A 27,005-nucleotide genomic window follows, 5' to 3' on the forward strand; every position below is an offset into this window, starting at 1 on the left:
GAGGAAAGGTCTTCTCTTCCTGTTCCATGTTCAACGGGCAGGTGGTTTCTAACCCTCAGGGGAGTCAGGTGCTCCCAATAGGAAGAATGAAGGCAAACAACCAAACTAGCATTAAGATGGAGTTTGATAAATTTAGAAATGAGATTATATGATGGAATTGCCTGCATCAGCAAGAGACCGGATTCAATGATCCAGGAGGTCCATGCCAGTCCCTTGCCGCTAACTCATATCGCACAACTATTTCTGCTATGTATCTGATGTGACATTTATACACTCTCTTAGAGGCTTTGTGGACATGGACCAAGAAAAATTCAATCGCAGACTAAGGGATATATAATTTTTGGGGCATTTGCTAACTGAATCCTCTCTCCAGCTTTTTAAAAGATTTTATCTCTGTTTACTCCTAGAAGAATCATTTACAAGTGAACAACTAAGAAAGTGGATGCTGCTCCCTTCCACAAGTGTATAATAGACTATCGCCCCGTATTTTATCATCCATTTTCAATTAATTCATTAAAAATATGCATAGGGCCAACTTTGTCCCTCCTGAATTGTGTATAGTTAAGTGAAGCTGCATGCCTGGGTGTAAGAGCAGAATTTGGCTCACACTTAAATATGCTCAGGTGACCTATTGTATGAAATATCATGGTTCAATACATTTGAATTCGATCCTGGTTTTATTTAATCATGTTGCTGGATTTAGAGTGTAACAGGTATATCCAGCTCCATGCAAAGATTTTTTTTTCTCCCCCCAGCTGTTCAACTGATAATGCTAGTGCTGCTGACACGCAGTTGAGAATGGGCTGCTTAGTCGGCTTATTATCTAAAAATCATTACTGTTTGCTGCAGATGGAGTAAGCTCCCAGGTATTCTCACCATCCTACAGGTACTCCATTAGCTGCTTCATGAATTTAAATGACATTTAAGATACAAATCCAAAGAAGCAATTAGTAACTTTTGATTCATGTTTTACCAGCTGGCTAGATTAAATCTGATCAATTTTATTTTGGGCAGATAAGAATTCTGATGGAAGAAGAGTTAGAAAAATCAATGCACGCAAAATAGCCAAATAGATTAAAAGAGTAATTAACTTATTGATTAAAACGTTAACGGTAGATAGCAAATGCCTCTCTGAATCCTCTGTTAGGGTGGAACAGAAAACCAGGTGAGCACAGTATAATTGTACTTGAATTATCCAAGTAAAGATTCAGCAGTACCATACATCCATGCTCACGTTTTCTCCTGCTGTTGTATACAGGGTAGATATCAATATATGTGCTCCGTAGCCCAAATCACCAAAAAATGGTGAAGGTGGATTCAAAGAATAAATTTAATACAGATTATTAGATATGTTAAAATGGCTAAAAAAAAATTTCAGAGAGTGAGGGGTGGGGAGGTAGTTGCATACTCATCCCTGCCTATATTTCATCTGGTTATTATTCAGGTTTTACAGGGGCCTTGGGCATGGATGCCATCTTGGTCTCTCCTGGTCTCTATGTGTGCACACAGTTTAGTTAGACCAAAGTCTTTGGGCTAATATAGGTGTATCTAGGTGAAAACTAATGGTCTGTGTTATATAGGAGGTCAGTAGGATTGCCAGCTTTCTAATTCCAGAAAACCGAACACCCTTGCCCCACCCACTGCCCTGCCCCGCCCCGCCTGGGACAAGAAGCAATGGGCTTAAACTACGGTAAGGGAGATTTAAGTTACACATTAGGAAAAACTTCCTAACTGTCAGGATAGTTGAGCATTGGAACAAATTAGGTAGGCAGGTTGTGGAATCTCTGTCATTTGGAGGTTTTTAAGAACAGGTTAGACAAACCCCTCTCAGGGATGGTCTGTCTTAGTCCTGCCTCAGCTCAGGGGAATGGACTAGATGATCTATCAATCTCCCTTACCGTCCTATGTTTCTATGACTCTGTGAAACGTTTGGTTTAAAATGAATTTTTTCTGTTTTTGGCTGTCAAAAACAAAATGTAAACGAAAACCCACACATTTTTTTTCTTCGGGAATACAAATCTTTTTCTCAACCAGTCCTAATATTTGCACAATAATTCCTGCCGCTGATGGACAAACGGTGCTGTGTCATATTGCTAACTGGTGGGTGCCATTATCTTAGGGCTTATTTGCCTGGCTCAGAGTTGTTGGAGCTGCGTTGCTTCCTTCACTCAACCCAAAACAGTGAGGCGAAATGAAAGAATGGTTAAAATGTTGCACTGTTCTTTTTGTATCCTGTGCTGGTCCTTGACATCAATCTACGCGTGGTCACTTGTAGTTAAAAAGTCATTATTGGAGAAATCTGCCGATGAATGATCGAGCCACTAGTTTGCTGCAAATGGCTAGATTCAATAATGTCCTTTAGACACGTCTCATAGCAGCATGTGTGTAGGCAAGACGTTGATGTTAATTTGCTTTACTTCTGTTTATCTTGAAGGCTGGTGGGATAGCTGGTGTGTGCGTTGACTTGATATTATTCCCTCTGGATACCATAAAAACCCGACTGCAGAGTCCCCAAGGATTTAAGAAGGCTGGTGGCTTTCGCGGCATCTACGCTGGCGTTCCTTCTGCTGCTGTAGGATCCTTTCCGAATGGTAAAAACTGTGTGGATTGTGCTTGTGTTAATCCCTGGTCTTCCTCTAGGGGAACGGCAAAGTCAAGTCTGTCCTTTCTCTGCCAGGCTCCGATCCTGCTAGCAGCTCCACATAGGAGCCCCTGTTGAAGTTATGAGGTTTTGTGTGGGTGCAGGGGTCCAGCTGGGTGGGGCTCTGTGTGCACCATTGTAATGATGACCCCTAATGTAGACTTGCTGCATTGCACTGTACCTGAGTAAATCACACCATTGCATGCCCCATTTTGCACTGGGGCAGTGTGCCAATATTAGTAGATTGCACCAGTGTAACTAAATCGATGTAATCACACTGGTGCAAAGTTATGTAATGTAGGGTTCCAAAAGATAAATCCCCACCTCCCCCCTATATATTGTTTCTCTTTCCAATTTTATAAATCTGCAAATGCTAACTACTGGTGGTACTGCTTTGTGTTTCACAATTCAGATTCCTATGCACCATCATGGTGATGCCACCGTGTCCAGATACTCTTCTGGAAGCCTTGATGTTATTCTTTTCATCAGCTCTTCACTGAAAAATCCAATTTTTGGCTTTACACTGTGGAAGCTGTGCCCCTTCCCTTCCATCTCTCTCTTGCCACTTCCTTCCTGTTTCCAGCAGCGCCTACAATGTGCTAAGCATTGTCCAAATATAAAAGAAGACACAAGTCCCCATCCTGGAGACTCTTGCCTTTAAATCCTGGCCATGTCTGACTGCAGTGATCATGAATATGAATGCTCCAAGTGTTACCTGGGGTTCTTTCAACCCAAAGCTCTTGGTATTTTTACGCTGTGCGAGGAGGTGTCAGGAAATAAATCAGGGGAGACACAGCTGTCCGACCGATAGATGGCTGGCACAAACAGGAGAACACAAGAGTGCTTTCACTTAAAGCTAAACTTTACTTAGACTTGAGCACTTACACACGTCCGCAACAGATTAGTAAAACACCCCCAACCCTTGATAATTACCAACGCTGAGTGTGGCTCTCGAGTGGCACAGCGGCAGCCCGTCTGCCGGTGGGGAACACAAAATGCATCCAGAGGGAGAGAGCGGTCCCGAAGAGTCCCCGCTATCTCAAGCTTTTCCCCCTTCTTTATACATTAATAATAGAATGTCCCTTAAAGAAACCTTGTTAAGTAAGCAGTTTTAATGATCGAGCAAGAGGTTCCTTCTGATTATTGATTAACCAGGTGTGGGTTTTTCCAGAGCCTGCAGCCTTGAGACCCCAATAGACGTTCCTGAGGGTACATCCTGCTCTTTTCAAATGCATGTATCAGCAACTTTAGCACAATTTTTATCAGGAAGGACGTGGGGTCAAGCTGCCCCTTCTGAGGCACCCAAAACCCCCTCCCCTCCTGCCTTGGTCAAGCTGCATGGCCACTTTATAGCCTACTGACTAGGTTGCTTTTTAACAATAAGCCATAGTGGTTTCAAGCACTTTACTGGTTTGCCAAAGTCTCCCCATACACAAGGGTATCTTGTGTACATGCATGTGCTCCCCTCTGGTCTTTAAGAGCCAAATTCTAGCAGGGAATGTTCTCTTTTTTTCTGGGGAGAGAAATAAATAATTATAAGTCATTTAGAAACTGAGGGAAGCTTTGAGGAGGCCTTTTGAAATTGGCACTGTCTTTCAGAAACAAAACAGTTCTAGTGTCTGAAGAAAAATGTTTGCAATTCCTGAGATCTGTTTGCTCTCTTCGTCTTTGCAAAATGAAGTCCAGCTAGGCTGTCACGTTTGTAAATGTTAAGTTCACAGACCAATCCACTGACACCTTCAAATGTTCGATGTCCTTCAAAAGATGATATATAAAAAAAAATCTGTTCTTTATCTCCGCTTTCGTTATCTCCTTTTGAGGCGATAAGCATCTTTTGATTAACTGCAGAAGGCAATACATGCAGTCCTTTTGCACAATTAAAATCTGTTCCCCCGTGAGAGATGTCAGCTTTTTCAGGATTTGCATCTCTAACATCTGAGCTGGGATTTATCTCTTGCCGCAGTGTAAGACCAAAAACTTAAATGATCTTGGAGAATACAAGTAACCCTTAATGTGCTAGGTAGCAAATGCAAGACACCTGTTAGTCCAAAAAAACTGTTGCCACTTCAGTGCCTGGTTTGCTCTTCTTCCTGTCTCTAATAGTACACTGGTACACTTGGATTGGTTTTCTGTGCTATGAGATTAGGGCTATTACAAAATAAAACTGTTCCTTGCCCATTGGATTACAGTGTAATGAATGTTCAAGCTCTCAGGAGGATTTCATTTTCTTTCTCTCAAATGAATTGCTGTTGCTTCTGGAGCTAAACTGTAAAATAGGAGGCAGATTCTAGCTAGGAAAATGCTGCAATCAGATTTAAATGTTAGTAATGTTACTGAAGCAGTTGTTTCCTTAAAGGAGCTGATTTGTAATATCAGTTGACCATCGTCCAATAAAGTACAGCCCTTACCCACAGTATTCTAGGGGGAAAAAACTTCCAATCAGAGATACTATTTAGCCTTTTTGCTTTTTAAATACTGTAATTGTAAACATGGATTGAAGCCCTGGGCCCATTGAAGTCAAAGGGAGCTTTGACCATGAGTGAAAGAGTATTGACCATGGAACTATGTTGGTAAGAAGGGTAGTACTGTTTTGGGGAATGTCTTGTCTCTGGATTATAGCATTCGGCTATTTTCTGGATTATAACCGTAAACTAGGTTTGTCTGGATTATAACAGCAATCTGCTAATGCATTTACAGGGATAGTTTGATGACTGGACTTTTTTTAAAATTTCAGCTGCTGCCTTTTTTGTCACCTATGAATATGTGAAATGTATGTTGCATACTGCCTCCCCTCCGTACCTGAGTCCAGTAACACACATGGTGGCCGCCTCCTTTGGAGAAGTAGTAAGTAACAGCTCTGTCTACTGTGCATTCCATTTTTTCCCCTTCTCTTCTTGCTAGGAAGTCTTATGAGAACTGAATTTTAGTGGGAACCTTTTACTTGTTGATTGTTGAGCAGCAGGTTTAACAAGCCTGGTCTTTACAAAGCATTGGTTGCAAAATACCAACATGTTTTCTAGAAACTTCTGGGGTTTGTTTTGTTTTGTTTTTTGTTTTAAATGAAGCATTGACATTGAGTAACAGTCTGGAAGCATAATGTAGCAAAAGCTCATTCCGTGGGCAAGTTAGTGATGGGAAGGTACGGTTGTCCTTTGATTCGTGAAAAATCCACAGAACCATTATTTCAGAGGTGTTACCCTCTGCGGCGTGGCAGTGGGGACTTGCTGTTCTTCCCATGCCCCAGCAGTTCCAGGTCCGCGAGTTGGTGGAAGCTTGGATAATACAGTGTCATCGGAAATGGGTTGAGTTGGGTATTATTCAAAAGACCTTCCTATCACTTATTTGCCCCTGGAATGAGATTTTGCTACATTGTGCTTCCAGACTGTTACTCCCAGGAACACAATGGTACCAAACATGACACCACTAGAACTACGTAGCCATGTAGTCGAGAAAAAGTTTAAAAATCACAGTGCAAGATTGGTCCCTTGTGCATTACATGTCCAATACCGAAATACCACCTGCTGCAGTAGGCTAATGGTTAAATACCTGGAGGACAGTTCTGATGAGTTGAATGTGTTTAGGCTAGGATTTCAATGGATCTTAATCAGGGCCGGCTCTGGCTTTTTTGCTGCCCCAGGCAAAAAAGCCTCCCGCCGTGCCCCCTTCCCCCCTCCCAGCGCGGCAGGGGAGGGCGCTGAGCCCGGCCGCGGGCTGCTCTCCCCACCAGCCGGAGCGCCGGGGGGAGGGCGGTGAGCCCGGCCGGGGCCCCGCCCTCCCTGGTGGCCGGAGCGCCGGGGGGAGGGCGGCGAGCCCACTGCGGCTCCGCTCTCCCCGGTGGCCGGAGCCGGAGCACCGCGCCGCCCCCCTCCAGGTGCCGCCCCAAGCACAAGCTTGGTGGGCTGGTGCCAGGAGCCGGCCCTGATCTTAATGGAGCTAGGCATCCAACTCCCATTGACTTTCAATGGGGTTTGGTCTCCTAACTCTCCCCCTCCCCCCCCCCCCATTGGCTCCTGTGAGAATAGGGTGACCACATGTCCCGATTTTATAGGGACAGTCCCGATATTTGGGGCTTTGCCAATTACCCCCCACCCCGTCCCAATTTTTCACCCTTGCTATCTGGTCACCCTATGTGAGAACCCCAGTCATAATCTCCTTGCATTATTTCAGCTCTGATTTACTCACTTCAGTGATGTTTTCTAAACTGTTCCATTTAAAAAAAAATCTTGTGAAAATGTTCATGTCTGTGACAATAAAATGACTTATTTCAGCTGTTTATAATGAAAGATTTCTGAATTCGTTGGGTAAATGGCAAAGACTTCTGCACGTCACTGGGGAGACATACTTGTTCTCTATTCTCAAGAAAAGGGGAAAACCGAATGGTCACTGAAGAATTATTCCTATCTAGAAGAAACTCAAGACACGCACTGGAAGCTGAATGCTCTTCTTTCCAGTGCTATAAACTACATACATATCTAGTTCTCCTGTCTCTCACTGGTGATGTTATGTTGTGATATGGTCTGATAACTTTCATTAGTTCACTTGTTATTGATCATAGCTCCTAAGAGCCCCATTGTGCTAGGTGCTGTACAAATGCAGAACAAAAGACATTTCCTGCCCCAAAGAGCTTACAATCTAAGTATACGACAAAAGACAACAGATGGATGCACAAAAAGATGGGAGTACAGGAAACTGAGATAGTATTGGCCACTATGATAGCCTGTACATGCCCTGGGGTATGTCTTACATTTAAAAAAAAACAAGGAGTCCTTGTGGCACCTTAGAAACTAACAAATTTATTTGGGCATAAGCTTTTGTGGGCTAACTCCTTATTTTTTTTGCTGATTCAGACTAATACGGCTACCACTGAAACTCGTCTTACATTTTAGTTACCATAAAGTAGAATGTTCTCTCTCAGAAATCGACAGTTTTGCAATTCAGCCACTTGAAAAAAGGGGTCAAAGAAAAAACTAGTCTGAGGTCACTGTGGTGTTCAAAATCTTTTTTTTTAATATGTCCATTTTTGGCTGGTTGTATAAAGCTGTCCTTATTCAGTAGCTATGGTAACTTTTACCCTGGAGACGTTTTCTGGTAGTTGTGTAGTTTAAGTATGTAAATGAGACCAGAGTGGTAAAAATATATTTCTCGCTATTTTTCATTATATGACATTTTTATTTGGGGAAAAACAATTTAAAAATCGTAAAATGGAGGGTAATACTCTTAGTGTGGGAAAATATAAACAATCAAAACCTTGTTAGATTAGATTTCTTGCATTACGGAGTTTTCAGACCGGAATGTACTTGAAAAGTCACTGTATCAATTATATTAACTGATTCATTCAGCTAAGGTATTTTCATACCCGCCACCTTTCTCTCTGAGAGTACCTCTGTGCTGCACCCCTCGCCCCCGCAGCGGCGAGTAAAATAGCAGTGGAAAGCCCTCGTTCTGAAACTCAGTGAGGTGGGACGGTCTCAGAGCTTGAGACTAAGCCTGAAAATCTACACTGCCCTGGAGCGCAAGCCTGGTCAGTTGACCTGTTTTCTGAGAGACTCTGATGCAGGTGATGCACATTGGAAAACATAATCAGGGTCTAAATTAGCTGTTACCACTCAAGAAAGAGATCTTGCAGTCATTGTGGATAGTTCTCTGAAAACATCCACTCAATGTGCCGCGGCAGTCAAAAAAACGAACAGAGTGTTGGGAATCATTAAGAAAGGGATAGATAAGAAGACACAAAATATCATATTGACTCTCTATAAATCCATGGTACGCCCACATCTTGAATAGTGCCTGCAGATGTGGTCGCCCCAACTCCCAAAAGATATAGTGGAATTGGAAAAGGTTCAGAAAAGGGCAACAAAAATGATGAGGGGGTATGGAGCAGCTCCCATATGAGGAGAGATTAATAAGACTGGAACTTTTCAGCTTGGAAAAGAGATGATTAAGGGGGGATATGATTGAGGTCTATAAAATCATGACTGGTGTGGAGAAAGTAAATAAGGAAGTGTTATTTACTCCTCATAACACAAGAACTAGAGGTCACAAAATGAAATTAATAGGAAGCAGATTTAAAACAAAAGGAAGTATTTCTTCAAACAACACACTGTCAACCTGTGGAACTCCTTGCCAGAGGATGTTGTGAAGGCCAAGACTATCACAGGATTAAAAAAAGAGCTAGATAAATTCATGGAGGATAGTTCCATCAATGGCTATTAGCCAGGACAGGCAGGGATGGTGTCCCTAACCTCTGTTTTCCAGAAGTTGGGAATGGGCAACAGGGGATGGATCACTTGATGATTACCTGTTCTGCTCATTCCCTCTGGGGAATCTGGCATTGGCCACTGTCAGAAGACAGGATACTGGGCTAGCTGGACCTTTGGACTGACCCAGTATGGCCGTTCTTATATTCTTATATCTTTTCAGTGTAGATGTACCCTTAGAAGCAAGTGATATCATGTGGAGGGAGGGGAAGTCTGTCCGAACTTTTGCCCCCCTCAATGTTTGTATATAAACTTTTAACTGTACATTGAAGCTAACTTCAGCTCTCCTTTGCAATGAGCAGCCTGAGGTTTATCCCAGGTGCGGTGGCGGCAGCGGCTTGTGTTTTTTAACGCTTCCTTTTTCTACCAAACTTGCCCTGAAATATGGCACGTAATTCCATTTTCCGAGCTCAAAAGGCACTGTTGTGGTAGCAGCCAGCCAGCTATTTTAGGACTTGATCCAAAGAGATGCTGAGCAATTGCAAATATCTTATTTTCCAGATGGCTCACAGCTATGTGTGTGTGCACCCTGATTGAGTACTGGCACTTAATCTGGAGTTGCAGAATGAGAGTGGCTAGGGTATTAGATTGTGGCCTTCCTTGTCTGGCACAGGCTGTTCCAAGAAAATGGATTTAGTCTGACTTTTTAGATCATTTGATTTCATGTCAACTGTTAAGAAGAGAAGCGGTATCCCAGCTAAAGTCCAGCTGGTCTTCAGTCCCACAAGCCTACTGTAGTGTGTAAATCACTGGGGTAGGATGCTGGAGATCTGGATTTTACTCCTGGCTTGGCCATTGGTCTGCTGGGTGATCTTGGGCAAGTCACTTCACCTCCCTGAGCCTCAGTTTCCTCATTTGTAAAATGGGGCTGATGGTACTGACCTGCTATATAATAGCTGGGTGGTATTATTAGAAGACATGTGTGTCTTCCCCTACTGGCCCTTCCAAGCATGTCACTCTCAACTTTCATTAAGGCAAGTTTAGATTGTTTTTTGTTGTTGTGCTGCTGATGGGACAAGCTTGGTTGTAGGCAGGCTAAGGGCGTGACACCACACCTGCACCTCAGTGAGCCTTTTGCACACCGGAGAACTCTCCCTGACTGAATGTCCAGACTGTTGTCTAAGTCTGAATGTTAAATTGCACTCCTTTCCCTGAATGCCAGACCTCTTCTGGCTTTCGTGCATGCTCAAAGCCAGGGCCATTGCTAGGGAAAAGCTTGTTGGTGTTTCTGGGTGTGGCAGAATGTCGCTCTGTGTAAGCTCAAAAGTTTGTCTCTCTCACCAACAGAAGTTGATCCAATAAAAGATATTACCTCACCCACCTTGTCTCTTTAGTTATGTTTAAAGCATTCTTTGATTACATGCTGCTAAGCCTGATTTAGGTGCTGGTCATTCCAGGATCTACATCAGTGAAGCGGATGTAAGTGAAGCACATTGGTTAACGTTTGCCTTTTTTTTTTTTTTTGGCTTGCAGCTTAGCAGGACACAGGAAATGTGCGTCGTTCCAGATCCTTAACGACTACACCTCCGCATCATGTTGGTTTCGGGGCTTGCCTTTTCTTTCTTTTGCATACTTGCAGTTCCTTGTGGCTTAGTCATGAAAAGATTCCCATTTCAAAAGGTTTTACGACTGCAGGATGATGATGGGTTTTATAAATTCATGTTGATAGAGTTGTTTAAAACCAATCCATTTGGGGTTGGTAAGAGCCAGTTGCAAAGTCGTGCTCCCCCCCACCCCGCTTCTGTGGTCTGGGGATTCATATTCAGACAACAACTTCCCCGAAAGGTAGTTTGTCACATTGAAGAAAAGACTTTCTTGCATTTATAAATCAGCTGTCCCAGCAGATGTACAAGAAAACAGAGAGTGACATGACAGGGTAGGGCAACTGACAGCTGTTTAACTTCATATAGCAAATGATGCATGATTTTCAGCTACTGAAAATGCTTCCCTGCCTGATTCTTCTCATAGCTGTAAGTGTTGTAGGGAGCTTTATGAAACTTCTGTTGTGCATTTACAGATACTCTGGTATTCTTTTCCTAAGCACTTGGCTAGATGTCACAATTCAAATACACTTATCTAAACCTGGAGCGACTTGGTCCAAAACTGTGTACTGGATTAGCACAGACCGTTTTAATTGTTTCATGGCAAATACTTTTGGGTAAAACCTGGTGCTTTGGCTCAATTTTCAGAGATCAAGCTAACGAGCACCTCTGACAACTCTGATTTGCTTGGAGCTACACCATTTGGTAGTCCCCTGTAGTGCTGTTGTTTTATTGGCCACAAGTACTGGTGTAATACTGTCTGTGATGATACAGCAGACATGGAGTAGAGGCAGTGCCTTTTTTCAGTTCACATTACTTTCCCCTCATCTTTCTTTTGGAAGCGTTGCTGCTTCTCTCCAGGATATTAAAATGTCTCATCACTTTTAACTCCCGATCTTCTATTCAACAGTGCCTTCTAAGCAAATATCCAGTGAAATGATATGACCTTGCCTTAGCTGTGTTTACACGGCATCTTTGAGCCCTACTTCTCACTGAGGCTTTTGGGTCTCATGTTGAAATAAACAATCTTGAAAGACAAATGTCTGGGTTTTTTTTGGTGCTAACTTGTTTAGCTGCACGTATCCTGTAGCGGTCCGTTAAATTCCGCAGTCTATAGTAGAAGAGTGTCTTAGGAGAGGCAGTGTACTTAGTGGATAGAGCGCTGGACTGGGACTCAGACTTTTCTTGCTTCTGCTTTTATCTCTGATATTAGCCTCCTGGGTGACCTTGGGCAAGTCAGTTGATCTACCTGTGCCTCGGTTTCCCCATGTGTCAAATGGGGGTGATGACACTTTGTAAAGCACTTTGAAGTCTACCGTTGAAATGTGCTATACAGAAGCTGAGTATAATTAAATTCAGGTTATCGAAGCATTTCCTCTGATTACACTGACATGCCCTTCGACCGGGAAAAGAAATAGTTCTTCACTCCCAGGTGAAATGTCAGGGGTTCTTTATATTCTACTATGTTCCCAAGGTCATGAGATTCATTTTATTGCCAACACATCGTATTATTAGTGTGATAGGTTTGCCTGTTGCCAGACAAACCCATAGATCAGGGGTGGCCAAACTTACTGATCCTCCGAGCCACATATGACAATCTTCAGAAGTTCGAGAGCTGGGGCGCACCTGCTGGCATTCAGGACTTCTGCCCTGCTCCTGCTGAAGCCCTGAGCCCCAGCAGGTGTGCCCTGCGGGGCTGAAGCCTGGAGACCCACCTCCCCACTGGGCAGAAGCCCCCACCCCACCACCCTGCTGCAAGGCAGAGGTCCCAAGTGTTGTCCCCCCAAGTCTGGTAGGTGGAGAATGGCGGGGGAATTGGGGGGCTTCGTGAGCTTAACTTTAACTATAAAAGAGCTGCATGCACCTCTTGAGCCACAGTTTGGCTACTCTTACCATAGCTCTATCAGGTACTGACCTTCGCTCTGGCAGTGGCCAGCTCCTGATAATTTAGAAGAGACCCAAAACTCCTTGTAATATGCCTAACCAGCTTGTAACATGCTGTAGGTAATAGGGGTTGGAAAAGAACTGTCCTTAAAGTGGTCAGGCATTAAGCTAGTCCCATGGCTTTGAGTGCCTGTTTAATCTAGACCTTGGCTTGCATGTCTATAAATGTTGTAGGTGGCCACTCACACCTTTCTAACATCCAGCAGGTCCGCTGGTTAACCCCGTTACAAGTACGTTCCTACAGGCGGACTGCAAGTTGCATAAAGCAATACTTCCTTGGGTGTATCAGATTGACTGCAGGTTTAATTAAATCTCAGGCTTAAGCGGCGAACCCCGAGTGACGCAGTCAGGAGGGCAAGGCTGCTTTGTGTTACCTAGATAATCCTGTTCCTCACCTGCGTAGGGCAGGGTGCCCAGTAAGATCCCCCCTTTTCTAATGTGTTTGTCCCATTCTACCAGCTTGACTAGGTGTTCTGCTCTGGTTAACACAGAGCATTACATTACTGTCCCCATGAAGCCCTGCCCCCTTCCTACTCTTAGCTTTGGAGTAGGGCACACCGTCATCTCCTGTAGCTAAGATTTTGTGTCATATTCCGCTTTCCCCATACCCAACTTCTAATCTGCCTCTCAGTGAGGCTTCTGTTTGTTGAGGCTTTTCCCTTCCCCTGCTTAAACTTGATCCCTCTCTCTGTCTGCCCCCTCTCCATCACACCTGCCTTTGTGCTTACACATCACAGTGCTTCCTTGTCTAACTGGCATGTCCGGTCCTAGCTATGAATCAGTCCCAAACCGTTAACGGAATGACTGATCCAAGCTATTTTCGCTCTGCTGCTGGAAAGTGCAGTAGCACTCTAGCAGAGGTAGTGCCAACTGGCTGTTTCAGAGGAGAAAAAGCGTAGCCCCGTCTGCCTCTTTGCATTTGTATTTGACCCTTGGGCTTTAATTGTTGGCACCTGGGCATTTTTTTTTAAAAACCTTAGAAACCAGACTGTCTTACTGGATGTGATTTAGGGGGTCTATGAAACTAACCTCATTGTCAGTGGCCGCATGTGTCGATGGTCTCACAACCGCGTTGGCGGTGCAAGTGAAGGAAGAGATGGGAGGGAGCCGATTTAAGGCTGGCTGCTTTACAGAGCTGCCATGTAACTTCCTCAGGAAGATTCTCTTTGACCTTAATACCAGTCTCTGTGTTGTCAGCTCAGAAATTCGAAGCACAGCCATTGCAAGGCATCAGTTTCCATAGGTATCCCACAAAACCCTTTAGGAATCCTTAAAAGGCACTCACTCCCCCACCACTGCAATCTATAGCTCAACTACTGGTTGCCTGCTAGCTAATTCATGGAACATCACATGCAAATGAAAGATGCCTCCAAGTTTCTGAGCTATAAAATGTCCTGTTCCAGAATAAAATGAGGCAGAGTGCAACCTCAGGATGTACAATACCCATGTCAGCCATGCTAACTAGAGGGAAAAGTCAGAGGAAAGCCTGACATCTTGAAAACAAAACCCCACTTAATTTACTGTGGGGATCCCATAAGAAAAACCTGACTGGAAAATTTAATCAACTGTGGTCAAAAGGAAATCAGACGCAGATGATACATTGCAATTTTAGAGCCCCTTTTGTTTAAAGAGCTGAAACTGCTTTGCAAGCACTAAGCATCACACCATGTGACAGGCAGGACAATTGTCTCCATTTGCAGGTAGGTAAACTGAGGCACGGTAAAGTTTAGATAAGATGGATGCTTGCTTCGCTCTGTAGCATGCTTGGTTCCTACTACCCTACAACAACAACAGAGGCATATTCACAACCAAGGCATCTTTCATACTGGTGGTACTGTATTTTTATTTTTAAATAATAGCCTTGCATCATGTTGTGACAGCTATAGTGTTGAAAGAAGCACTTCTGAGCTAATAAGCTTCTGCTTTCCACAGGCCTTTTTCTCTTACTGTGATGGAAAAACGGAGCTGTAAAATAATTGAGGTAGGGATTAGGAGATTTGGTACACCAGGCCACCTAATAAAAATGGCACAAATTGAGCTTCTCTCACTGTTGTCTCATATCAAATTTTATTTGATCGATTTTACTGTATTCCAAATTGCAAGCATAAGGGTGAAAGTTGTAATTATAGTTTTATTGATTAGTCATTAAGTTTCAATCAAGTTATAACTACGGGGAATGGCTATAATTTTGCGAGTAGTTTTTTTTGTTTTGTTTCAGGCATCTTTCCTCCCCCTCCTTTCCCCTTGCACACTTAAAATAATTGCTTTGATATTACAAACTGCTTTTATAATGTGGATACTTACCTACCTAAAAGAGTGTGTTATAACAGCTGATTAGTGTTAGTAAAAGGCTTTGAGACCACTGGGTGAATGAATGTTGTTCTTATTCATCTGCCATGCTACTAGATGTAAAAATAAGACGAGGGGAGGTAAGGGGGAGTCAAAGGCAGAACATGTTCCCTAAAATTATGATATAAAATGTAAAACAAATATTAATGTTTGGCTTGTTATCCTTGTTGGTTTTTAAAACTAAAACATTCCCCTGTAATATTTGCATCCTAAGCAAACGCAGCTGTTCAACCAACTAGACTAGAAACAGACGAGTTCTACTGAGTGATGTGCAGAACTGAGAGGTAAACACATCCCTTAACAGTGTATTCATTTTTCTTTTTGATTTTAGGAACTGAGGGAATTAAGCACATCAGCGACCCAAAAAAAAAAAGGCAAATAAAATCTGACACTAGACACATTTTATATAATTAAAGTATAATACAATTTTTCCACAATTGAATCTCACCGGAGAGGGGCTTCTGAATACCAATACAGTGATACAGGGCATACATAACTTTCAAGAAATCACTTGCAAATGGACAGACAAAACACAAGGGGAAAGACATGTAGTACACCACAACATCATTCCAAAGGAGGAGGAGTTGCAGCAGTGGCAAACGGAAACAGCCACAAAGCCTTCCTATTGTCACCACTACCCAGTTCATCCAAAGAGGGGAGGTAGCAAACAGTTTTATTGTATCCAGGGATCAGAATTCTTCTTCATCCTCTGCCTTGACATTGTCCCACATGTTTAGTCGTCATATGTCTTTACAAAGGGCTGCCAAAAGTGCTTGGAAAACATGAAATCATAAGTGGTGGAAAGGAAAACCAGATGTTTTAAAATTATTTCACTTTTAATCATCTAAGGTAGTGTCAGTAATGCGACCAGGGAACACTATTTTAAAATGGACAGTGTCCATGTTAAACAGTCACACTGTGCTTATTATGAATCTTAACTTGATGGATTGATTAGCCCAGGCTTTTTGTCAGGTTTATAATGGTGACATATGCAGTAATTAGAGGAAAGTTGGGTAAGAGTACAAACATCCTCCCCCCGCCACCCGCCAACTTGCTGCAAACTTCATTTTATGGTCTGAAAGTAAGTTTATCCCAGTTTGACTGACAATGTTTCCTTTCTAAGAGCCAATGCGCCTGGATTCAACATGGTGAATTTTACACCCTGCTGACTTTTCCACAGAGGTGAGAAAAAAAAAGTCATTTGGCTCTTTTCCTGGGGAAGCTAGCTAACAAACAATCTTTTCCATGTAATACTTAGATATTGTTATGGTTACAACCTGGGTTTTGTGGGATAGTCAGTGAAACACTCTTGTAAGTTCGGGTCCTTTATTGGCAAACATCAGGCCTGATCTGGTCTCTTCTTCCCTTTTGCGTCTTTGTTTTAGTCTGTGGTGGCGTTGCTTCTTTCTCATCCTGTTCCCACTTTCAGAATCTAGCCAATAACTTGTTTCCCCATTTTGCGAGAGGATTTGTGTGTTGAGAAATGACAGGTAAAGAGCTCTCCTTGCCTCTTCTGTGGTAAGATCAAGAGGCTTTTTTAGTCTGTTGGTGCACTTTGTTTTTCAGTGCTCTGAAGCTAGATCACTGCAGAATTCACTGGGCCACACCTATCTCATGTAGACTTCCAGGGAGCTATAAGAATGGCCATACTGGGTTAAACCAAAGGTCCATCTAGCCCAGAATCCTGTCTTCTGGCAGTGCCAGGTGCCCCAGAGGGAATTAACAGAACAGGTGATCATCAAATGATCCATCCCCTGTCGCCCATTCCCAGCTTCTGGCAAACAGAGGATAGGGCCACCATCCCTGCCCATCCTGACTAATAGCCATTGATGGACCTATCGTCCATGAATTTATCTAGCTCTTTTTTGAACCTTGGCCTTCACAACATCCTTAGTCTTGGCCTTCACAACGTCTTCTGGCAAAGAGTTCAACAGGTTGACTGTGCGTTTTGTTTTAAACCTGCTGCCTATTAATTTCATTTGGTGACCCCCTCGTTCTTGTGTTATGAGAAGGAGTAAATAACACTACAAGATGTCTCCTCCCCAAAGCAGTAAAAGATCACCAGTGACAGGTCTGGCTACGTATCTGTGGTGCTGCTGTAGGATAGAATGGGCTGCCTGACCTTGTTAGAAGATCGAGACTGTAAAGAAGGGAGGAGGGTGAGGGGGCCTGTTGTTTGCCCATGAAGAGCACAGTATGAGAGCAAGCTCGGTGGCTGCCTTCTGAAAGCCAAGACCATCACACTTCTTCCAACGTGAAGGTGGAATGTGGGCTACTGAGAAGAGGGGAAGTCAGAATTGTGTCCCCTCCAAGCTCCTTTGGGGGTGAGGGTGTCAGACTGCACCTTCTGAGGTCAGGGATTTACGTAGCTTTATATAAAACCAACACTTTTAACAGAGCTGCACTCCGAGTTTTGGATTCCTTCCAAATCCAGAACTAGAGGGATGTTGAACTCTCATGGACTGAAATAGCCCCAAAGTTTACTTTCCTGGTGGGATCAAGATGGCTAATTAACCTCTAATCTTCTCATGCCCTTAAATAAAGAACAGCAACAATGAGATTTCAGCTCCATCCTCTAGTGGCAACTACATGGCATTTAACTCACTTCTTTCTTTGGTTAAAGTACTGTGATGATCTGACACTACTCTCCAATGATCTCTGTGCTTAGGCACAGCAGGACTGTACCATATATTAGAAGTCCAGTCTCCGAAGCACTTTCTGAGTGTGCCTTATTGAGCAAGCTTGAGTGAGTCATCTACATGTAAAAATATAACTCTGCAGGGACTGGGGACAAGGTAACACACAATTAGCTCAGTGCAGACCAGATCTTTAAAGTTTTCGGGGGGGAATGAGGTGAATTCATGCCTCTGTAATTTGTGTGGACCGTTGACCTCAGTTGGAGTGTATATAGGCCAATAATGAGTGCTTCTGAAATTTCCCCCTTTAATTAAATAGGTGTGAAGGAAAGTGGCTTGTTCCCTTCATTTTTGGCCCAGGTATTCCAAGTCTCTCTCTTTTTTTTAAAGCACCATGGTTTGTCATCTAAGAGTTAGCCCTAGACCTGGGTACAAGATGTTTTTTTGCTAATCTTAAAACCAATAGAAAAGTTTGCATAACACTTTAGATTTCAGTTTAAACCATTGCTTTTAAACAAACATTCCCCTGCAGTATCTGCCACCCTGAGATTGTTATATAGCTCTTAAGGGTAGCTCCTTCACATCCAACCACCCAGGGCCCCACTCTGCTAGGCACTGTCTTTGCATAAAGTCAGTGTCAGACCCTGGTTCCAAGAGTAGGGTGACCAGATGTCCCGATTTTATAGGGGCAGTCCTGATATTTGGGGCTTTTTCTTATATAGGCCCCACCCGAATTCCAGTTTCTCACACTTGCTATCTGGTCAGCCTATCCAAGGGCTTAATTTAAAATGAAATTGAAATTGATTATGGATGTATGTGAAACTAACTTAATTGTCTGTCATGAGAAATTTGAAAAGTAAAGAGACAGCATTATCAAATAAGGGTTGGGATTTTTTCTGTATTAATATTCTAAGGTTTTAGTAACACAGGTTAAAGAAATTTGTTCCAATCGTTTAAAATTGACTGTGTCCCTTTAATTGAATTACAATTCCCAGGGTGTTGATGATAGTGTTAGGACCTGATCGTGCACACACGTGTGTGTACACACAGTACGTTTGGATTGAATATAAAATAATTTAAGCAGTTAGCAGCGGGACTTGCTGAGACTGGCAAGAGAAGTAGTGCTTGTGACTGTTGAAATGTACATTGTCTTTTGAATTAATCATGGTGGGTTTTGAAATATTCATAATTTAATCTAGGTTAGCTCTGATCTACAAATGCGGTAGTATTTTGCCAAGCCCTCATACGGGAGTGTACTTGAGCAGTGGTGTAAAGGCTGCTGAGAAGATAAAATTACTGCCATTATGACCTAGTGGAGAAGACCGAGAAGAAGTATAGCTAGATAAGAAGGAAACTCAAATTAAAGCTGCAGCCAGGATTTGCTTGTAAATAAAGATGAATGGAGGCAGAAATCCACAGACACTGCCAACAAATTCATCATACAATTAAAGGCTGAAACAGCAAATTAGGAACTGTCAGCCACCTAACCAGCCACTCACAGTGTCTCTTGTATGCCTTCTTATACACATGCCCTCTTTCTCTTCTTCAGTTCCATTTTTGAGTTCCATCCGTTGGTGAATCTATTCAATAAATGCCTTTAAAATTACAAAGCTACCGTCTTGGTTTTGCAGCTTGATACCTGTTTCATCTGAACTCGCATTCTTTCACTTATTATTATTATTACTTGTATTGTTGTAGAACCTAGAAGCGCTAGTTATGGGCCATGGGGACAGATTTTCAACTGATGTAAGTTGTCCTACCTCCGTTGACTTCAGTGCGGCTAGGACAAGTTCACTCCAATTGATAATCTGCCCTTAATTTTTTAAGGAAAGAAGGCTGTAGGAAGGAGGAGGGGATCAAGAATCCATATTAAGGGGAAATGGTTCAGCAAACTTTGAAAGTTAGGCTTGGTCGGGGTGCAACCAACTTACGAGGGAGAAATGCTGGTTGGCCCAAGATCAGCTTCCCATTGGAAACGGCAGCTTAGCTCGAAAAGGGATAGCAGCTGGGATAGGAAGTCCAGCGACAAAAGCGACGCCGGAAAGGTGGAGCGGGCTAGTTCGGTGTCTGGCACCTGGGAAGTCTGGTTGAAGGGGATGCTGGAGGACGGGTGCTGGTGGTGTCGGGAGGCAGGAGCGTGGGATGCTTTGGCGTGACAGGTTAGGGAGTAATTGGGTCACTGCATCCTTTAAGGACCAATCAGGCACTTGGCAAAACCGTTTTGGAAATTCCAGCCAGTCTCTCCTTAAAGATGGTAAGGAGGGAACTTGGAAGCATTGGTGTTGCCTTCCCTGAGGGGCAGCAGACTGTTGCATTTCACACACGTTATTGCTCTGAACATTATAGCCCACGGAACATTCCATTTCTAAAACCCCACGGAGAGTTGAGATCCCAAGTACCTTGCTGTGTGGAATCTCTCTCTCTTCCTTCAGCGTTTAGGGGAGCTGCAGCTAATTTAATGAAGTCGCTCTTGCATCAGTATTGGAAGAAAAAGCAGGAAAGAGATCCTGGCTTTCTTATCCTCTCTGTGGTGTAAGGATTCATCCAAAGTCCATTGTGGTCAACAGCCAGGCTCCCGTTGTCTGCAGGGGGCTTTGGGTCAGGCCTGTTGTCTGAATGTGGCTGCACCTCGCAGCAGTGAAAGGTTGTATCTGTGGTGGGGATAAGGTTAGTGCACTTTTCATGTTCATTATCCAAGCAAAACCTCTGGATTTTCCAAGCTGAGCCTTAAAGCAGAAACCTGCCCTGGGTGGTGCAGTCCGCTCCGGCACTGGCTCCTCATGTAACCCCCTGGGGCAGTTTTCTCTACCCCATCTACACCATTAAAATGGAGATTATGATCCACACCCACACTTGTAACGTGCATAAGGATCGATGGTTTAAAAAATGCTAGTGTGACACCCCCTAACTCTCCCCCCCATGAGTGTGTTACAGCTCCCCCTCTCCGCCTGATCCACAGGGGATGTCTGTCACAGCCCTAGCTATGGGAAGTGGCTTTAGCTTAAGCCAGAGGGACTTGCATTTTCAATCCCTGATATCTGCCAAGATGGCGGCCGTAGCACAAGTCGGGGCTTATCTGGGATTGAACTGCTGTGGGGCTCGGCTATTCAGGATGAGCTTTCCGTGTTCAGGGGAAGCACATATCCCACTGGCCAGTGTATATAGCGTCTTCCCCTCTGCGTGATGCACAGAGGAGATGGCTGGCATTGAACTTTATTTGAATGTCTCAATAAGGCATATAAATGTCTAAGGAATCAGATGCAAAGCCTGTTCTCACTCTCCTCTTCGCTGAAATTTTTTTTTCCTAGCTAAGAGCCATGGTTGGAGCTTATGGGAAGAAAAAGTGATGTTTTGGGAGATTACAATCTTCCTTCCATGTATTACATGAACAAACGAGCCAATTTATCATTATAAACCGGAGGAGGAATCGGAACAAGTCCTGAAGAGCCAAATTTTTTATCTGTTTCTTAGTAACACAATACAGAGAGGGCTATAGAACGGTTTGTCACATACTGCAATGTTAAATTTCAGGCAGGCTCAGAGAGGAGAACCTGTCTGGAGAGGGGATTTGTATATCTCAGTTCAGTTGATTTTATTTTTTCTCTTCAGTGGCCAGAGGAAATCCATAAACAGATTCTTTAGGACTTAGAAAAAGTCATAGGTAATAAATTAAATGAGAAGAAGGTTCTAGTGGCGAGGATATAATTTTAATTAGTAAACTGAAGGGATCAGGAGAGGAATTTCCAACTAGAATGATAATCACAGTATCTTAATAACATATGCTAATTGATGTTATTAATCAGCTTCACATTTGAAATTAAAAAAACAAGTATTCAATCTATTAAGGGGAACATCTTAGATAGTAACTGAGGTGATCAGAATCTGTCATTTACCAGAAATATTAACCTGTTTTGAGCAGCGTGTGAGAGTCTGAGTTAGAAAGAAGTTTTTGTCTGCAAAGTTGTGGCAGATCTAATGCAAAGTGCATAAAACAAAATATTTTTGTGCTCCTCTGTTTGAAAAGGGATTTGAAGTTACTCACTTTTTTGTTGGCTTTTCTACATTACAAATAATGGGTCCTCCTTTTCCCCCTCTTTCCTGGAAGTGATTGCCAAGCTTTCTGATGGTGATACCACATTCAGATGAAATCAGAGATGCATTTTTTTTCTACATTCAAATGAGTAAGGAGGGACTTCTGAATCTCAGGGCTTGGCTATATTAGAAAAATAGCACTGGCATAATGAAATCTATTTGAAATCATCATAATTAAGAGTGCAAACCCCTAATGTAGAGGCACTCAAACTGGTTTAACCCTCACTTAAATTGGTTTTGCTCATGCTGGTGAAGTACTAATTTATGTTAGGGTTGACCGATTTGAGTAGGTTTTCACAGTCTTAATTTTTAAAATCAGTTTCCTTAAACCGGTAGAACTCTTCTACTGTAGCTCAGGTCTGAGGCTGCCTCATGTTCCCCCTCTATTCAGGTCTCCTGGATCTTTTGCCAGACACCTTGAGCAACGGAAGGAAAGTGAGGACCACATACTTCAGACGTAGCAAAGTGTGTGTTTTATTGGGAGGGCCGAGAATGTTTGAGAGAATCTCTGCATCACTGAGAGTACGTATTCCATAGCAGAACACTGCGTCTGATTCTGATTGTGTAGTGGTGTCTATCAGGAGTAACTCTGTGGAATTAGACAGGCTTTAAACTAGGTAGTGAGATCAGAATGAGGCCAGTTTCTTTACCTCTCTGTACAGCACCAAGCACAGTTTTGGTCCCATATAAATAAATGCTATAAATGTAATGAGTACGCTTTGTGGTTCACTTTTAAAGAGCAACGGCCCGTACAATCTGCATAAAAATCAATGAGAAAATTCCCGAAGACTTCAGTGGGAGTTGGATCAGGCCTCAAGATCAAGAGGCGGTGTAAAGGCCAAGGCTAACAATTCCAGTTCAGAGACAAAAGGAAAACAATTTATCTTGCTGTGCAGAATCTTTCAGGACTGGGATGAGAAATCAGGGATCTAGTACCAGCTCTGCTACAGCCTAAAGGTATCTCCTTTAGCATAGTTTTTGTGCTGTAGTTTTCCCCAAATGGCTGCAATAATTACCTTGCCTGGGTATTGAGAGATTTAATTTAATGTCTCTAAAGCACTCTCTCTGCTCCTTGGATACGAGGTGCTATAGAAGTGTAGCACATGGGATTTTCATTTGATTAAGAGTAAACTTATGCAAATGGCGTTTAAGAATGAATGTCCCCAGACTGAAAAATGCTCCCTTAGCACCAGGTTGAATCATAAATTAAATTTGCACGGTGCTCAACAATGAAGGCTTCCCAGCCCTCTCAGTACATAAACAAAAACGCATTAAAGTGAATACGTCTTTCCCAAGAACTCTAGAAAACAAAACCTTAATCCTAGGACAAAGTGTTTCATGGGCCCAGAGCAGCTATAGCAGCAAAAATAAAGGGTAAGGGTAGAATTTTCAAAAGCATCCAGGTGACGTACGTTCTTATAAGTCGCATTTGCAAAGCAGACTCAAGGCCAGATTTTTAAAGGTATTTAGGGGCCTGACTCCCATTGATTTCACTGGGAGTTGTTAGGTGCCTAAATACGTTTAAAGCCTGGCCCTTGGGAGCCTAAGTCTCATGGAAGATCAGTGGCTCCTAAGTCACTTTTGAAAACGTCACCCGAAAGCTATTTTACTCCTCTGCAGCCTTGAAACCAGCCTTTCCCCCCCATTTATTCTTACTCTAGATATGCTGCCTGGGTCAAGCATCAGTAGCATAGGATGGGGCCCGATGTTCTATGGAAATGTTAAACCTTGATCCACAGGCTGAGAGCTGGTCAGCTCAGAGAGCCAGACTTCCCATCCCCTGCTCTTCTGGCTCTTGGGCACTGGGAAGTGGTGTTGCAGTAGTACAATGCAGTTGTCACCCAGGTTTGCGTTAGCATTTCCAGGTCAGAATGAGCAAGGAAAGGTCACCATCTGAACTTAAAATCCCTTTCATCAGCTGGCTAATGGAGAGGGAGGACAGCCTAACGGTCAGGGCTCTAGTCTGGGACTTGCACAATCCCAGTTCAAATCCCTGCTCCACCACAGACTTCTTGTGTGGCCTTGGGGCTAGACCTGCAGAGGGAATTTGCAGTGCCTGCCTTCCAGTGGAATCCATAGCCCCTGGGCCCTAAGGGTGAGTGAGGAGACGCTCCACAGCAGCAGGACTTTGGTGCCTGTGCGCATGCACACTGATAGAAAAGTAGGGGACTTTACCAGCAGAAATTTAGGCACTGTGGAAATTTAGGTGCCTACAGAGTTAGGTGGCAGCTGAGTAGGGGTTTTGAGGATCTAAACTTTGGATTTAGGTGCTTAAAGTGTCAGGTGGTTTCCTAAATCCCTTTGTGGATCTAGCCCCTAGTCTCTGGGCTTCAGCTCCTCATCTATACAATGGGGATAACAGCGCTATCTCAAAAGGGGGTTGTGAGGATAAATACATCAAAGGTGGCGAGGTGATCAGCTACTACAGTAATAGAGGCCTGATAAACGCCTAAAATAGATCTAAAGTGCAAGGGTCGTGGCAGACTACAGACCAAAATGGTCCTCCGGAGCTGCTCTCCCAAGTCACAAAGCTGGGAATAGCACTGTACCACGTGTGTTCCCATTTCTGAGGAAAACATGTCCTGCATCAACCCAATTTAAATGTTCTACGTAAGCCCTCAATAGCAACTTGTAATACCTGGTCTGTTGTGTTTCAGATGCCTCTGAAGGATGCATTAGTACATGGGTCTAGTGCAAGAGCAGTAGTGTGGTTAACTACAAATAAGTCCACAATCCTGACAACCAGCTTTCTCTTTCCCAAATACTGCAAAAGAGTTTGTACGAATCGGTTAGCCTGAAATACAAAGTGTTAGAACAGAACACAAACTGGTGGGATTTGATTATTATATTTTGTTTAGAAAAATAATAAAATAAGGAAATAGAAGGTTTAGCTTCAGCTATGTCTAAAGACTCAGAAGAATTTGGATTTCTTTTTGAGATCTGGATTGGCACCTTACAATCAATTCCGAGTAAGGAGCAGAGTATATTAAAAATGTCAATGAGGACTGACTTGTGCCTCTGAAGAACACGGTCTTGCCAGTTTCTGGGTAATGTGGTTATTATTCTCCAGCATTCATGGTACTTTCTACCTGCAGAGAAATCTCTCCTGCAGTACTTGTTAAATCTTGAATACAATATGATGCATGAGTAACGGTGTGTCAAGCTCCACTGGATTTCTTTGAAACATGGGATGTAGTCTAATGAGGATGGCGCGAGGTGAAGTGGTGTGGAAAATAAGCGTAGTTTCTCCCAGTCAAAATAAGTCAGATCGTCACAAGAAAACGGGCATTTCCCAGTTATTGGATGCAGTTAAAGAAGTGAATATATTGGTCATCTCCCTAATATTTAATGTAAAGTAAGAAGCAGTTTTTCAGCCCAATCACAAAAGGATTTCTGGTTTGTTTTATTGATATATATAAAAATGCAAAACTTCAAGTGAGGAGATTTTACACGCTTTGATAATGTGTTCAGTTGCGCTGAATTTAGTGATTGCATTATAACTCTTATTGGACAGTGCTGTACTCTTCTATGCCAATTCATAATGACCTTGCTTTGCAGAATGATAGAGGTAGATGTCATTTACCCCTAAGACAAAATCATCAATCCCTTTAGGATGGGAAATGGAGGAATTGTGAATCATTACAATGTTTCCGATTCCCCTATTAGTAAATTCAGTGGCGTAAGATGGCCAAAGAGTGAGTGGGAATATGAAGTAGCTGGTGAGGCTGAAAGGAAGTATACCACTGAATAATGGTGGAAATGCTTTTACCTCTCTGTATTGGTCCTTTCTTTAGCAATTACCATCACACGGTATAAGCTCTGTCCTTTGCTGATTTCTCTAATATCAGTGGTGATCTGCACATATCTTTAATATCCTCTGGATAATCTTTTGTTTGTGCTTTCACTGTTCCCTATCTATGGCATGATCACAGGTGTTCCTCATGAAAAACTCATGTAAAGTTATAAGAAGGCCTGTCCTCTTCATCTGTTGTTAATCAGCTTGTGCTGAGCACCTTTTAGTTATTTGCCTCCTCCCAGGGCCAGCTCCAGGCACCAGCCTGGAAAGCAGGTGCTTGGGGTGGCCGCTCCGGAGAGGGGCGGCAGGTCTAGCTATTCGGCGGCAATTCGGTGGACGGTCCCTCACTCCCGCTCGGAGCAAAGGACCTTCCGCCGAATTGCCGCCGCAGATCGCGATTGCGGCTTTTTTTTTTTTTTTTTTTTTTTTGGCTGCTTGGGGCGGCCAAAACCCTGGAGCTGGCCCTGCCTCCTCCTAAGTGAGATAAGTTTCCCAAGAACTAATCTCTACAAACTTCTATATGCCACATAAGGTGGGATTTTCAAAAGTGCTCGGCCCTGACCTAACTTTGCTCCCGTTGAAGTCAGTGATAAAACTCCTGTCAACAAGTTAACACCGAGTGCTTCTGAAAATCCCAGTGTTAAGGCTTGCCCACATGAGGAGGTTGCAGTAGTTTGAGTGTGGTTTTTAAAGTGTGATGTAGTTAAATCAGCCCGAAAGGCTGTGTAGACACTCCTATTTCAGTTTAAACCAGACTTACTTTGGCTTTGCTGCAGTTGATTAGGAACACGGTTCAATTACATTGAAATAAGCCACATACACCAAAATAAGTGTCTGTTCAGGAGTTTGGACTGATTTAACTAGAAAATTAGATCATATTTGGGCTTCAGGAGTTTGGACTTCAGGTACTAACAATAATAATTGAGCTAAAGCATATTCTAATCCAATTCTGACCAGAAGATGGCAGTCTTGATACACAGGTGAAGTCTAGTAGTCAAAAGATTTTTTTTTTTTTTTGCAGAGATGGAAAAACTGCATATTTCCTTCAGTTAATTTGAAAAATATAGCCTCTTAGCAAGATGAGGATAAGTGCTAATAATAAAATACACACATTTTTAGTGGCGATTGCCCCCAACAAGCAAACGCAACTAGGAAATTAGAAGTGCGCTTAGATTTATGACTCATTACACGTTTCACAAGGTTCATCTGGTAATGATTTAAGACCAAATGTTTTGAAATTCATGACTCTTTCCAGCCATAATTATAATAATAAAAGGGTAATAAGACAACAGGTGCTAATATTGTCACATTAGCCAGCCTGCTCTGTAAAATAAAGCGAGAAGCATAATGATGCCATTAAGACCAATTTTTATTATTTGAACTTATATCTAAAGTACTTCATCCTTTGTTCAGATGTCATGATTAGCATGTATGGGCACACTGGTGTGAGGAGACCTTGTAAACTTCAGACTGAAATCAGAAGAGATTGCATAGCACTGTATATCGCCAGAGTTTGGGAAATAAACTATATATATATATATATATATATGACAAAAGCCATTTTCTCTCTAAGCAATAATCAGGATCCTACACTGTCTGCTTTTCCACTGACTTCAATGGGCCAAGAGCTCCCTAACAAATCAGTTTTGTCCCGTATACAGAGGCCAATCAGAACAATTGTCTGGTGCCTTAATGAAGGTTGAGGTTATCTGGAGCCTGTCTCTATGAATCCAGAGGCGATGAAGGGGT

General features: G+C 42.9%; 1 protein-coding gene across 2 annotated transcripts in view; it reads left to right on the forward strand.

The window, feature by feature from the left end:
* Positions 1-27,005, forward strand: part of SLC25A26 (solute carrier family 25 member 26) — a 131,648-nt gene that overhangs the window by 5,427 nt on the left and 99,216 nt on the right. For both annotated transcript variants that reach the window (XM_008179462.4, XM_008179463.4), the window contains exons 2-3: positions 2,435-2,591; positions 5,376-5,485. In XM_008179462.4, the coding sequence (XP_008177684.2) occupies positions 2,435-2,591; positions 5,376-5,485 (267 nt within the window). The remainder of the gene's footprint in view (positions 1-2,434; positions 2,592-5,375; positions 5,486-27,005) is intronic.

Source organism: Chrysemys picta, chromosome 7, assembly GCF_011386835.1.
Source record: "Chrysemys picta bellii isolate R12L10 chromosome 7, ASM1138683v2, whole genome shotgun sequence".
NCBI classification, from domain to species: Eukaryota; Metazoa; Chordata; order Testudines; family Emydidae; genus Chrysemys; species Chrysemys picta.